Source organism: Geotrypetes seraphini, chromosome 7 (assembly GCF_902459505.1).
Source record: "Geotrypetes seraphini chromosome 7, aGeoSer1.1, whole genome shotgun sequence".
Lineage (NCBI taxonomy): Eukaryota > Metazoa > Chordata > Amphibia > Gymnophiona > Dermophiidae > Geotrypetes > Geotrypetes seraphini.
The window spans coordinates 191,254,642-191,268,694 of record NC_047090.1 but is presented as its reverse complement, the minus strand read 5'-3'; the positions used below and the strand labels follow the sequence as shown (position 1 = coordinate 191,268,694).

General features: G+C 45.7%; 1 protein-coding gene across 3 annotated transcripts in view; it reads right to left on the bottom strand.

The window, feature by feature from the left end:
- ANGEL1 (angel homolog 1) overlaps positions 1-1,314 on the bottom strand; it is a 65,278-nt gene extending 63,964 nt beyond the window's left edge. The window contains exon 1 of one of the 3 annotated variants that reach the window (XM_033951197.1): positions 1,178-1,314. In XM_033951197.1, the coding sequence (XP_033807088.1) occupies positions 1,178-1,196 (19 nt within the window). In that variant the 5' untranslated portion in view covers positions 1,197-1,314. Of the gene's footprint in view, positions 1-605; positions 762-860; positions 1,093-1,177 lie in introns of those variants that run through there. The other 2 variants (XM_033951199.1, XM_033951198.1) reach the window with 2 other exon arrangements.
- Between the last annotated feature and the right edge of the window lie 12,739 nt (positions 1,315-14,053).

Sequence of the window (14,053 nt, the reverse complement as noted above, 5' to 3'; positions counted from 1 at the left end):
AATAGGTGGCTCAGAGCCTGGTGTAATCGAGAAGGCTTTAGGTACACAGGAGGCTGGAGAAATCAAGGCAATTGCGTTTCTAGGCATTTACGTTAGAAGGTGGGGGTAGCCTATGGATACAGATCACTTCTGAAAGCCACCCCCCAGCAAAAAAACAAAATGGGATAGTACAGAGGTAGGGAACTCCGGTCCTCGAGAGCCGTATTCCAGTCGGGTTTTCAGGATTTCCCCAATGAATATGCATTGAAAACAGCGCATGCAAGTAGATCTCATGCATATTCATTGGGGAAATCCTGAAACCCGACTGAAATACGGCTCTCAAGGACCGGAATTCCCTACCCCTGAGTAGTAAGCAAGTCAGGTAGGAAGTGAGACTAACCCAAAAAGTATAGAAAAGAATAGCGATTGCCACTGAAAGGTAGCTGGAAAGCAAGGACCACAAAGGCAAAGTTTCTAATCTACTGTTGCAGTTGTCTGGGTAGGTAAAAGCTTAAAAAGAAAAAATTTAAAAATTTAAATTGAATCTGGTTAGGCAGACTGGATGGACCATTCGGGTCTTTATCTGCCGTCATCTACTATGTTACTCCCCCTCCCCCTCTTCTTACACTCTCAGTTGCTATTGGTGAAGTTCACGTTTTCAGCTACTTAATCTCTCTCTTGCCCTTTGTGAAAACAGCAGCCAGGCAAAAGTCCCTTGGCCTTCATTCTTGCCCTGGTGTGTCAGCTGACATCTCCCCTGCTCATTAATATTCAAATGAGCACTGCGTTGGCCATGCCTAACAGCCCCCCCCCCCCCTTAGAGCCGATCAGCTGATCCGTCGGCCTAGGACGTGTCTGGAGCCTGCAGTTCTGCCACCTGCCTCTAGGTGCCGCTGTCGACGCCGTTTAACGAGGGCAAAGAAAACGGAGCCTATTGCACTCTGCTCAGTAAGACACAGCGGAACGAGAGAAGGCGCTCAGCTCTTCTGAGCAGGGACCCTGCTTCCCTAGGAGGAGAGGCTCATGCGACGGCTGGGGCTTGGGGGGGGGGTTGCGGGGAGCGCGCGTGAGAGGCTCAGAGCCGCTGCCTCGACCCACGTGAAGCGCAGGGCCCCGGGGAGGGGGGGGGCGGACGCCGCGAGACGCTCATGGCCTCCCTCCCCCCCACTCAAAGCAAGTAACGGCCACCGGCCCTCACCCTCGGCGGGAGCCGCCATCTTCCCAACGTCTCCTTCACGTGACCATAACAACAACAGAAGCAGCAGAGCGAGCGCGCGACGGACGCCACGCCCACAAGGGAGGCGTGGGCTCTCGCGCTTCCCCCTCAGCTGAGGCCCCGCCCCGCTCGTGCCAAAGCACCACCAGGGTTCCCTTCTCGCACCTTCGCTCTGGCAACTCTTCAGCTTAACAAGAAAGAAATCTCTCTTTACTGCACTGTAACACCTCCCAGAAGAGCATAAGAGCTGCCATACTGGGACAGACCGAAGGTTCATCAAGACCAGTATCCTCTTTCCTCAGTGGCCAACCAGACAGAAACCCAAAAAGCAGCAACATTCCAGAGCTGAGATTGTGATGTCATAATGCCTCATTCCACCAATAAGAGCTAACCTCATCAGTGATGTCACAATGGCTTGACTGTCTTATACCTGGCTCACATAAGAATTACCATACTGGGACAGACTGAAGGTCCATCAAGACCAGTATCCTCTTTCCTCAGTGGCCAACCAGACAGAAACCCAAAGAGCAGCAACATTCCAGAGCTGAGATTGTGATGTCATAATGCCTCATTCCACCAATAAGAGCTAACCTCATCAGTGATGTCACAATGGCTTGACTGTCTTATACCTGGCTCACATAAGAATTACCATACTGGGACAGACTGAAGGTCCATCAAGACCAGTATCCTCTTTCCTCAGTGGCCAACCAGACAGAAACCCAAAGAGCAGCAACATTCCAGAGCTGAGATTGTGATGTCATAATGCCTCATTCCACCAATAAGAGCTAACCTCATCAGTGATGTCACAATGGCTTGACTGTCTTATACCTGGCTCACATAAGAATTACCATACTGGGACAGACCGAAGGTCCATCAAGACCAGTATCCTCTTTCCTCAGTGGCCAACCAGACAGAAACCCAAAGAGCAGCAACATTCCAGAGCTGAGATTGTGATGTCATAATGCCTCATTCCACCAGTAAGAGCTAACCTCATCAGTGATGTCACAATGGCTTGACTGTCTTATACCTGGCTCACATAAGAATTACCATACTGGGACAGACTGAAGGTCCATCAAGACCAGTATCCTCTTTCCTCAGTGGCCAACCAGACAGAAACCCAAAGAGCAGCAACATTCCAGAGCTGAGATTGTGATGTCATAATGCCTCATTCCACCAATAAGAGCTAACCTCATCAGTGATGTCACAATGGCTTGACTGTCTTATACCTGGCTCACATAAGAATTACCATACTGGGACAGACTGAAGGTCCATCAAGACCAGTATCCTCTTTCCTCAGTGGCCAACCAGACAGAAACCCAAAGAGCAGCAACATTCCAGAGCTGAGATTGTGATGTCATAATGCCTCATTCCACCAATAAGAGCTAACCTCATCAGTGATGTCACAATGGCTTGACTGTCTTATACCTGGCTCACATAAGAATTACCATACTGGGACAGACTGAAGGTCCATCAAGACCAGTATCCTCTTTCCTCAGTGGCCAACCAGACAGAAACCCAAAGAGCAGCAACATTCCAGAGCTGAGATTGTGATGTCATAATGCCTCATTCCACCAATAAGAGCTAACCTCATCAGTGATGTCACAATGGCTTGACTGTCTTATACCTGGCTCACATAAGAATTACCATACTGGGACAGACTGAAGGTCCATCAAGACCAGTATCCTCTTTCCTCAGTGGCCAACCAGACAGAAACCCAAAGAGCAGCAACATTCCAGAGCTGAGATTGTGATGTCATAATGCCTCATACCACCAATAAGAGCTAACCTCATCAGTGATGTCACAATGGCTTGACTGTCTTATACCTGGCTCACATAAGAATTACCATACTGGGACAGACTGAAGGTCCATCAAGACCAGTATCCTCTTTCCTCAGTGGCCAACCAGACAGAAACCCAAAGAGCAGCAACATTCCAGAGCTGAGATTGTGATGTCATAATGCCTCATACCACCAATAAGAGCTAACCTCATCAGTGATGTCACAATGGCTTGACTGTCTTATACCTGGCTCACATAAGAATTACCATACTGGGACAGACTGAAGGTCCATCAAGACCAGTATCCTCTTTCCTCAGTGGCCAACCAGACAGAAACCCAAAGAGCAGCAACATTCCAGAGCTGAGATTGTGATGTCATAATGCCTCATTCCACCAATAAGAGCTAACCTCATCAGTGATGTCACAATGGCTTGACTGTCTTATACTTGGCTCACATAAGAATTACCATACTGGGACAGACCGAAGGTCCATCAAGACCAGTATCCTCTTTCCTCAGTGGCCAACCAGACAGAAACCCAAAGAGCAGCAACATTCCAGAGCTGAGATTGTGATGTCATAATGCCTCATTCCACCAATAAGAGCTAACCTCATCAGTGATGTCACAATGGCTTGACTGTCTTATACCTGGCTCACATAACAATTACCATACTGGGACAGACTGAAGGTCCATCAAGACCAGTATCCTCTTTCCTCAGTGGCCAACCAGACAGAAACCCAAAGAGCAGCAACATTCCAGAGCTGAGATTGTGATGTCATAATGCCTCATTCCACCAATAAGAGCTAACCTCATCAGTGATGTCACAATGGTTTGACTGTCTTATACCTGGCTCACATAAGAATTACCATACTGGGACAGACTGAAGGTCCATCAAGACCAGTATCCTCTTTCCTCAGTGGCCAACCAGACAGAAACCCAAAGAGCAGCAACATTCCAGAGCTGAGATTGTGATGTCATAATGCCTCATTCCACCAATAAGAGCTAACCTCATCAGTGATGTCACAATGGCTTGACTGTCTTATACCTGGCTCACATAAGAATTACCATACTGGGACAGACTGAAGGTCCATCAAGACCAGTATCCTCTTTCCTCAATGGCCAACCAGACAGAAACCCAAAGAGCAGCAACATTCCAGAGCTGAGATTGTGATGTCATAATGCCTCATACCACCAATAAGAGCTAACCTCATCAGTGATGTCACAATGGCTTGACTGTCTTATACCTGGCTCACATAAGAATTACCATACTGGGACAGACTGAAGGTCCATCAAGACCAGTATCCTCTTTCCTCAGTGGCCAACCAGACAGAAACCCAAAGAGCAGCAACATTCCAGAGCTGAGATTGTGATGTCATAATGCCTCATACCACCAATAAGAGCTAACCTCATCAGTGATGTCACAATGGCTTGACTGTCTTATACCTGGCTCACATAAGAATTACCATACTGGGACAGACCGAAGGTCCATCAAGACCAGTATCCTCTTTCCTCAGTGGCCAACCAGACAGAAACCCAAAGAGCAGCAACATTCCAGAGCTGAGATTGTGATGTCATAATGCCTCATTCCACCAATAAGAGCTAACCTCATCAGTGATGTCACAATGGCTTGACTGTCTTATACCTGGCTCACATAAGAATTACCATACTGGGACAGACCGAAGGTCCATCAAGACCAGTATCCTCTTTCCTCAGTGGCCAACCAGACAGAAACCCAAAGAGCAGCAACATTCCAGAGCTGAGATTGTGATGTCATAATGCCTCATACCACCAATAAGAGCTAACCTCATCAGTGATGTCACAATGGCTTGACTGTCTTATACCTGGCTCACATAAGAATTACCATACTGGGACAGACCGAAGGTCCATCAAGACCAGTATCCTCTTTCCTCAGTGGCCAACCAGACAGAAACCCAAAGAGCAGCAACATTCCAGAGCTGAGATTGTGATGTCATAATGCCTCATTCCACCAATAAGAGCTAACCTCATCAGTGATGTCACAATGGCTTGACTGTCTTATACCTGGCTCACATAAGAATTACCATACTGGGACAGACCGAAGGTCCATCAAGACCAGTATCCTCTTTCCTCAGTGGCCAACCAGACAGAAACCCAAAGAGCAGCAACATTCCAGAGCTGAGATTGTGATGTCATAATGCCTCATTCCACCAATAAGAGCTAACCTCATCAGTGATGTCACAATGGCTTGACTGTCTTATACCTGGCTCACATAAGAATTACCATACTGGGACAGACTGAAGGTCCATCAAGACCAGTATCCTCTTTCCTCAGTGGCCAACCAGACAGAAACCCAAAGAGCAGCAACATTCCAGAGCTGAGATTGTGATGTCATAATGCCTCATTCCACCAATAAGAGCTAACCTCATCAGTGATGTCACAATGGCTTGACTGTCTTATACCTGGCTCACATAAGAATTACCATACTGGGACAGACTGAAGGTCCATCAAGACCAGTATCCTCTTTCCTCAGTGGCCAACCAGACAGAAACCCAAAGAGCCGCAACATTCCAGAGCTGAGATTGTGATGTCATAATGCCTCATTCCACCAATAAGAGCTAACCTCATCAGTGATGTCACAATGGCTTGACTGTCTTATACCTGGCTCACATAAGAATTACCATACTGGGACAGACTGAAGGTCCATCAAGACCAGTATCCTCTTTCCTCAATGGCCAACCAGACAGAAACCCAAAGAGCAGCAACATTCCAGAGCTGAGATTGTGATGTCATAATGCCTCATACCACCAATAAGAGCTAACCTCATCAGTGATGTCACAATGGCTTGACTGTCTTATACCTGGCTCACATAAGAATTACCATACTGGGACAGACTGAAGGTCCATCAAGACCAGTATCCTCTTTCCTCAGTGGCCAACCAGACAGAAACCCAAAGAGCAGCAACATTCCAGAGCTGAGATTGTGATGTCATAATGCCTCATTCCACCAATAAGAGCTAACCTCATCAGTGATGTCACAATGGCTTGACTGTCTTATACCTGGCTCACATAAGAATTACCATACTGGGACAGACCGAAGGTCCATCAAGACCAGTATCCTCTTTCCTCAGTGGCCAACCAGACAGAAACCCAAAGAGCAGCAACATTCCAGAGCTGAGATTGTGATGTCATAATGCCTCATACCACCAATAAGAGCTAACCTCATCAGTGATGTCACAATGGCTTGACTGTCTTATACCTGGCTCACATAAGAATTACCATACTGGGACAGACTGAAGGTCCATCAAGACCAGTATCCTCTTTCCTCAGTGGCCAACTAGACAGAAACCCAAAGAGCAGCAACATTCCAAAGCTGAGATTGTGATGTCATAATGCCTCATTCCACCAATAAGAGCTAACCTCATCAGTGATGTCACAATGGCTTGACTGTCTTATACCTGGCTCACATAAGAATTACCATACTGGGACAGACCGAAGGTCCATCAAGACCAGTATCCTCTTTCCTCAGTGGCCAACCAGACAGAAACCCAAAGAGCAGCAACATTCCAGAGCTGAGATTGTGATGTCATAATGCCTCATTCCACCAATAAGAGCTAACCTCATCAGTGATGTCACAATGGCTTGACTGTCTTATACCTGGCTCACATAAGAATTACCATACTGGGACAGACTGAAGGTCCATCAAGACCAGTATCCTCTTTCCTCAGTGGCCAACCAGACAGAAACCCAAAGAGCAGCAACATTCCAGAGCTGAGATTGTGATGTCATAATGCCTCATACCACCAATAAGAGCTAACCTCATCAGTGATGTCACAATGGCTTGACTGTCTTATACCTGGCTCACATAAGAATTACCATACTGGGACAGACCGAAAGTCCATCAAGACCAGTATCCTCTTTCCTCAGTGGCCAACCAGACAGAAACCCAAAGAGCAGCAACATTCCAGAGCTGAGATTGTGATGTCATAATGCCTCATTCCACCAATAAGAGCTAACCTCATCAGTGATGTCACAATGGCTTGACTGTCTTATACCTGGCTCACATAAGAATTACCATACTGGGACAGACCGAAGGTCCATCAAGACCAGTATCCTCTTTCCTCAGTGGCCAACCAGACAGAAACCCAAAGAGCAGCAATATTCCAGAGCTGAGATTGTGATGTCATAATGCCTCATACCACCAATAAGAGCTAACCTCATCAGTGATGTCACAATGGCTTGACTGTCTTATACCTGGCTCACATAAGAATTACCATACTGGGACAGACTGAAGGTCCATCAAGACCAGTATCCTCTTTCCTCAGTGGCCAACTAGACAGAAACCCAAAGAGCAGCAACATTCCAAAGCTGAGATTGTGATGTCATAATGCCTCATTCCACCAATAAGAGCTAACCTCATCAGTGATGTCACAATGGCTTGACTGTCTTATACCTGGCTCACATAAGAATTACCATACTGGGACAGACCGAAGGTCCATCAAGACCAGTATCCTCTTTCCTCAGTGGCCAACCAGACAGAAACCCAAAGAGCAGCAACATTCCAGAGCTGAGATTGTGATGTCATAATGCCTCATTCCACCAATAAGAGCTAACCTCATCAGTGATGTCACAATGGCTTGACTGTCTTATACCTGGCTCACATAAGAATTACCATACTGGGACAGACTGAAGGTCCATCAAGACCAGTATCCTCTTTCCTCAGTGGCCAACCAGACAGAAACCCAAAGAGCAGCAACATTCCAGAGCTGAGATTGTGATGTCATAATGCCTCATTCCACCAATAAGAGCTAACCTCATCAGTGATGTCACAATGGCTTGACTGTCTTATACCTGGCTCACATAAGAATTACCATACTGGGACAGACGAAGGTCCATCAAGACCAGTATCCTCTTTCCTCAGTTGCCAACCAGACAGAAACCCAAAGAGCAGCAACATTCCAGAGCTGAGATTGTGATGTCATAATGCCTCATACCACCAATAAGAGCTAACCTCATCAGTGATGTCACAATGGCTTGACTGTCTTATACCTGGCTCACATAAGAATTACCATACTGGGACAGACCGAAGGTCCATCAAGACCAGTATCCTCTTTCCTCAGTGGCCAACCAGACAGAAACCCAAAGAGCAGCAACATTCCAGAGCTGAGATTGTGATGTCATAATGCCTCATATCACCAATAAGTGCTAACCTCATCAGTGATGTCACAATGGCTTGACTGTCTTATACCTGGCTCACATAAGAATTACCATACTGGGACAGACTGAAGGTCCATCAAGACCAGTATCCTCTTTCCTCAGTGGCCAACCAGACAGAAACCCAAAGAGCAGCAACATTCCAGAGCTGAGATTGTGATGTCATAATGCCTCATACCACCAATAAGAGCTAACCTCATCAGTGATGTCACAATGGCTTGACTGTCTTATACCTGGCTCACATAAGAATTACCATACTGGGACAGACTGAAGGTCCATCAAGACCAGTATCCTCTTTCCTCAGTGGCCAACCAGACAGAAACCCAAAGAGCAGCAACATTCCAGAGCTGAGATTGTGATGTCATAATGCCTCATTCCACCAGTAAGAGCTAACCTCATCAGTGATGTCACAATGGCTTGACTGTCTTATACCTGGCTCACATAAGAATTACCATACTGGGACAGACCGAAGGTCCATCAAGACCAGTATCCTCTTTCCTCAGTGGCCAACCAGACAGAAACCCAAAGAGCAGCAACATTCCAGAGCTGAGATTGTGATGTCATAATGCCTCATACCACCAATAAGAGCTAACCTCATCAGTGATGTCACAATGGCTTGACTGTCTTATACCTGGCTCACATAAGAATTACCATACTGGGACAGACTGAAGGTTCATCAAGACCAGTATCCTCTTTCCTCAGTGGCCAACCAGACAGAAACCCAAAGAGCAGCAACATTCCAGAGCTGAGATTGTGTTGTCATAATGCCTCATTCCACCAATAAGAGCTAACCTCATTAGTGATGTCACAATGGCTTGACTGTCTTATACCTGGCTCACATAAGAATTACCATACTGGGACAGACGAAGGTCCATCAAGACCAGTATCCTCTTTCCTCAGTTGCCAACCAGACAGAAACCCAAAGAGCAGCAACATTCCAGAGCTGAGATTGTGATGTCATAATGCCTCATACCACCAATAAGAGCTAACCTCATCAGTGATGTCACAATGGCTTGACTGTCTTATACCTGGCTCACATAAGAATTACCATACTGGGACAGACCGAAGGTCCATCAAGACCAGTATCCTCTTTCCTCAGTGGCCAACCAGACAGAAACCCAAAGAGCAGCAACATTCCAGAGCTGAGATTGTGATGTCATAATGCCTCATATCACCAATAAGAGCTAACCTCATCAGTGATGTCACAATGGCTTGACTGTCTTATACCTGGCTCACATAAGAATTACCATACTGGGACAGACTGAAGGTCCATCAAGACCAGTATCCTCTTTCCTCAGTGGCCAACCAGACAGAAACCCAAAGAGCAGCAACATTCCAGAGCTGAGATTGTGATGTCATAATGCCTCATACCACCAATAAGAGCTAACCTCATCAGTGATGTCACAATGGCTTGACTGTCTTATACCTGGCTCACATAAGAATTACCATACTGGGACAGACTGAAGGTCCATCAAGACCAGTATCCTCTTTCCTCAGTGGCCAACCAGACAGAAACCCAAAGAGCAGCAACATTCCAGAGCTGAGATTGTGATGTCATAATGCCTCATTCCACCAGTAAGAGCTAACCTCATCAGTGATGTCACAATGGCTTGACTGTCTTATACCTGGCTCACATAAGAATTACCATACTGGGACAGACTGAAGGTCCATCAAGACCAGTATCCTCTTTCCTCAGTGGCCAACCAGACAGAAACCCAAAGAGCAGCAACATTCCAGAGCTGAGATTGTGATGTCATAATGCCTCATTCCACCAGTAAGAGCTAACCTCATCAGTGATGTCACAATGGCTTGACTGTCTTATACCTGGCTCACATAAGAATTACCATACTGGGACAGACCGAAGGTCCATCAAGACCAGTATCCTCTTTCCTCAGTGGCCAACCAGACAGAAACCCAAAGAGCAGCAACATTCCAGAGCTGAGATTGTGATGTCATAATGCCTCATACCACCAATAAGAGCTAACCTCATCAGTGATGTCACAATGGCTTGACTGTCTTATACCTGGCTCACATAAGAATTACCATACTGGGACAGACTGAAGGTTCATCAAGACCAGTATCCTCTTTCCTCAGTGGCCAACCAGACAGAAACCCAAAGAGCAGCAACATTCCAGAGCTGAGATTGTGTTGTCATAATGCCTCATTCCACCAATAAGAGCTAACCTCATTAGTGATGTCACAATGGCTTGACTGTCTTATACCTGGCTCGCATAAGAATTACCATACTGGGACAGACCGAAGGTCCATCAAGACCAGTATCCTCTTTCTTCAGTGGCCAAGCCAGGTCTCAAATACCTAACTAGATCTCAAAAAGTTAAATAGATTTTATGCTACTTATCCTAGAAATAAGCAGTGGATTTCCCCAAGCCATATCAAGAATGGCCTATGAATTTCTCTTATAGGAAATTATCCAAACCTTTTTTAAATCCCGCTAAGCTAACTGACTTCACCACATTCTCCATCAATGAATTTTACAGTTTAATTACACTTTGTGAGAAGATATAGTTTGTTTTAAATCTGCTACTTATTATCTTTATTACACATATGCCCTCTAATCGTAGTATTTTTGGAGAGAGTAAAGAAGCGATTCACATCTACCCTTTCCACTCGACTCAGTATTTTATAGACTGTGGCAGGCAAAAGGGGCCAAGCCTTAAGACATACAGTATGCCAATCAGTGACAACCCTGCCACTGGTTGCAATACTAGCATTGCAAACCTTGATCACACAGAGACAGTTCCTGTTAACTTAGAAAAGGCAGGAACATAGATTTATTTGCCTTTGAATAAGCAAGGCAGAGTGCAATCAGCAGGGAAAACTCTCGCACTCTTTTACAAAGCTGCAACAGGCAGTGGGGGAGGGGTGCAAAGTTCTCATAGGGTAACATCAGACCTCAGGGAACAAGGGATCAGGCAGCCAATCAGGAAGCTGAGTAGCTCAGCTCAGCTGGATAAACAGGGAGTGGTTTCACGGGGCCACCTCAGAGTTCATTATGGAGCTCACCTCAGAGACCCACACCAGGGAGAAACAAAGGGGGAAGACACTGGAGACATTTGGAGTCAGACTTGGAACCAGACCTACCTTGGCTGGGGGCAGGACAGGAGGAACCTGCCAGGCAAGTAAGAACTGCTATCTGCCTCAAAACTTACCAGGCTAATGGCAGTGCTCAGACAGCTAGCTCTCAGTTAGAAACTGCAGTTAATGAGAATAGCTGTGAATACCCAGCTCAGGAAGAACATACAAGCCAGGATATAGAAATGTCTGCTGAAATGCCAGAGATTGAGAATGTGAATAGCATTACAGACAAAAACAATACTGCAAGTTTTGGTTCTTTTTTGAATAGCATTGCAGAGCGGGATTGTGAAATGGTTTGGGCGGAAATATACCTCTTTGCCTAGAGTTTATTGAGAAATCAAAAGTATATGCTAAATGTTTCTCTGCATGTTTGTGAAGGTGGGGGCAGGGCATCTCCTGATCACCCAGCTTAGACCTTCTAATGAAACCAGTGTTCCTGGGTGAAATAAGAACTGTAGAAGTCTTTAGAGAAAACTTCAAAGGATTTGATAATACACCAAAGCAGTTTCAGCAAGGCACAGTGGCCCAAAGTTATGGAAGCTCTAGTAAGTTGTGCATTACACCAGAGAGCTGATTGCACAGCTGATGGCAGTGCAGCTGCTTAGAACTGTGATAAAAGCACGTTGCAAACCGTTTGTTTTTCTGAAAGCAATGGTTGTGCCATATGATTTATCTGAAGTACCAATACCAGAAGAAAAATAAAGAAAATCTTTTGTTTGAATCCAAAAGTTAAGGGTGAGGCTTGCTTAGCCACTCCAGTGAATCGCTCGGCTGGGTGCGTTGTGTGTGTGGATCAGGACAACACCTTTCCCCGCCACAAAACCTATATCATATCATCCCAGGTGGTGGAGACAGAGACTGTCTGAATTAAAGAAGGCGTGGGATAGGCATGTGGGATCTCTCGGAAAGAGAAAGAGATGTTTCTATCCCCTGAGCCATCTCTTCTTCAGGCTGAAGAGTCCTAGCCGTTTTAGCCTTTCCTAATAGGGAAGCCATCCTATTCCTTTTATCATTTTTGTCACTCTTCTCTGTCACCCTTCTAATTCTGCTACATCTTTTTTGAGATACGGCGACCAGAACTGCACATAGCATTCGAGGTACGACCATAATATAGAGCCAGTGAGCTTCTTTAGAGTGCAAGTGGTCAATCAATCGCCTGGAACTTCAGGCAATTCGACTGACTCTCCTCCACTTTGAAGGCCATCGGTGGCTTACGTCAACCGGCAGGAGGGCACCAGGAGTGCCTCCCTGAGCATGGAGGTTCAGTTGCTTTTCCTGTGGGCAGAGAGATATAGTGGACAACATTCAGGCAGATTTTCTCAGTCATCAGACTCTGGACCCCAGAGAGTGGTCCCTATTATGAGAAATGAAAATACTAATATATTTTCTAATGGTGTTAATTGTTACAAAATGATACACAGGTGTTAATACATAAAAGAACTTAAATATAATACATAAGAACATAAGCAGTGCCTCTGCTGGGTCACACCAGAGGTCCATCACGCCCAGAAGTCCGCTCACGGAGCGGCCCATCAGGTCCAGGACCTATATAGTAATCCTCTATCTATACCCCTCTATCCCCTTTTCCTTCAGGAAATCATCTAATTCCTTCTTGAACCCCAATATTGTACTCTGTCCTATCACACCCTCTAGAAGCGCGTTCCAGGTGTCCACCACCCTTTGGGTGATGTAGAACTTCCTAGCATTGGTTCTGAATCTGTCCCCTTTTAATTTTTCCGAATGCCCTCTCGTTCTTGTAGTTTTCGAAAGTTTGACGAATCTGTCCCTCTCCACTTTCTCTATGCCCTTCATGATCTTGTAAGTCTCTATCATGTCCCCTTGAAGCCTCCGCTTCTATAGGGAAAAGGGCCCCAGTTTCTCTAGTCTTTCAGCATATGAAAGGTTTTCCATACCTTTTATCAATCTCGTTGCTCTTTTCTGTACCCTCTTGAGTATTGTCGTATCTTTCATAACGTACGGCGACCAATATTGGACACAGTACTCCAGATGAGGGCACACCATCGCCCGATACAACGGCAGGATAACTTCCTTCGTTCTGGTTGTAATACCTTTCTTGATGATACCTAGCATTCTATTCGCCTTCCTTTTCTAGGCTACTTTCACCCATTACCAGCCCTCCCATCGTATAGCTGTACATCGGGTTTCTGTTTCCTACATGCAAGACTTTACATTTCTCCACATTAAAGTTCATCTGCCATTTACTCGCCCACTCTTCCAGTTTGTTCAGGTCCCTTTGTAAATCTTCGCAGTCCTCTTTAGTCCTAACTCCACTAAATAGTTTGGTGTCATCTGCAGATTTTATAACTTCGCACTTCATCCCTGTTTCTAGATCATTTATAAATACATTGAACAGCAGCGGCCCGAGCACCGACCCCTGTGGTAAAAATAAAAGCAGAGAAACTGCAAACAAAAGACAATAGAGGCAAGAAAGAACACATAAATTCCAGCAGAGGGAATTTGTCTAACACTGGGTGCAAATAGAAGTAAGAAACATTTGCTGAATCAAAAAACGGGAGGGGTGTGCATTCCTGGGACACATTTTGGTTACTGAATACAATGTCTATAGTCAAGTTAACATAAAGGCTATTGTTCAAAGAAGCTGAACTAAGTAGAGAATGACACGGGGACAAATTTTTCCCCCGTCCCCGCAGGAACTCAATTCACCCATCCCTGTCATCCCATTCCTGTAAGCCAGACATGTCAAACTCTGGCCTGCGATGAATTAAAAATTGGCCCTCCAGACATTTTCAACTTTATACTCAATCTGGCCCACCGGCAT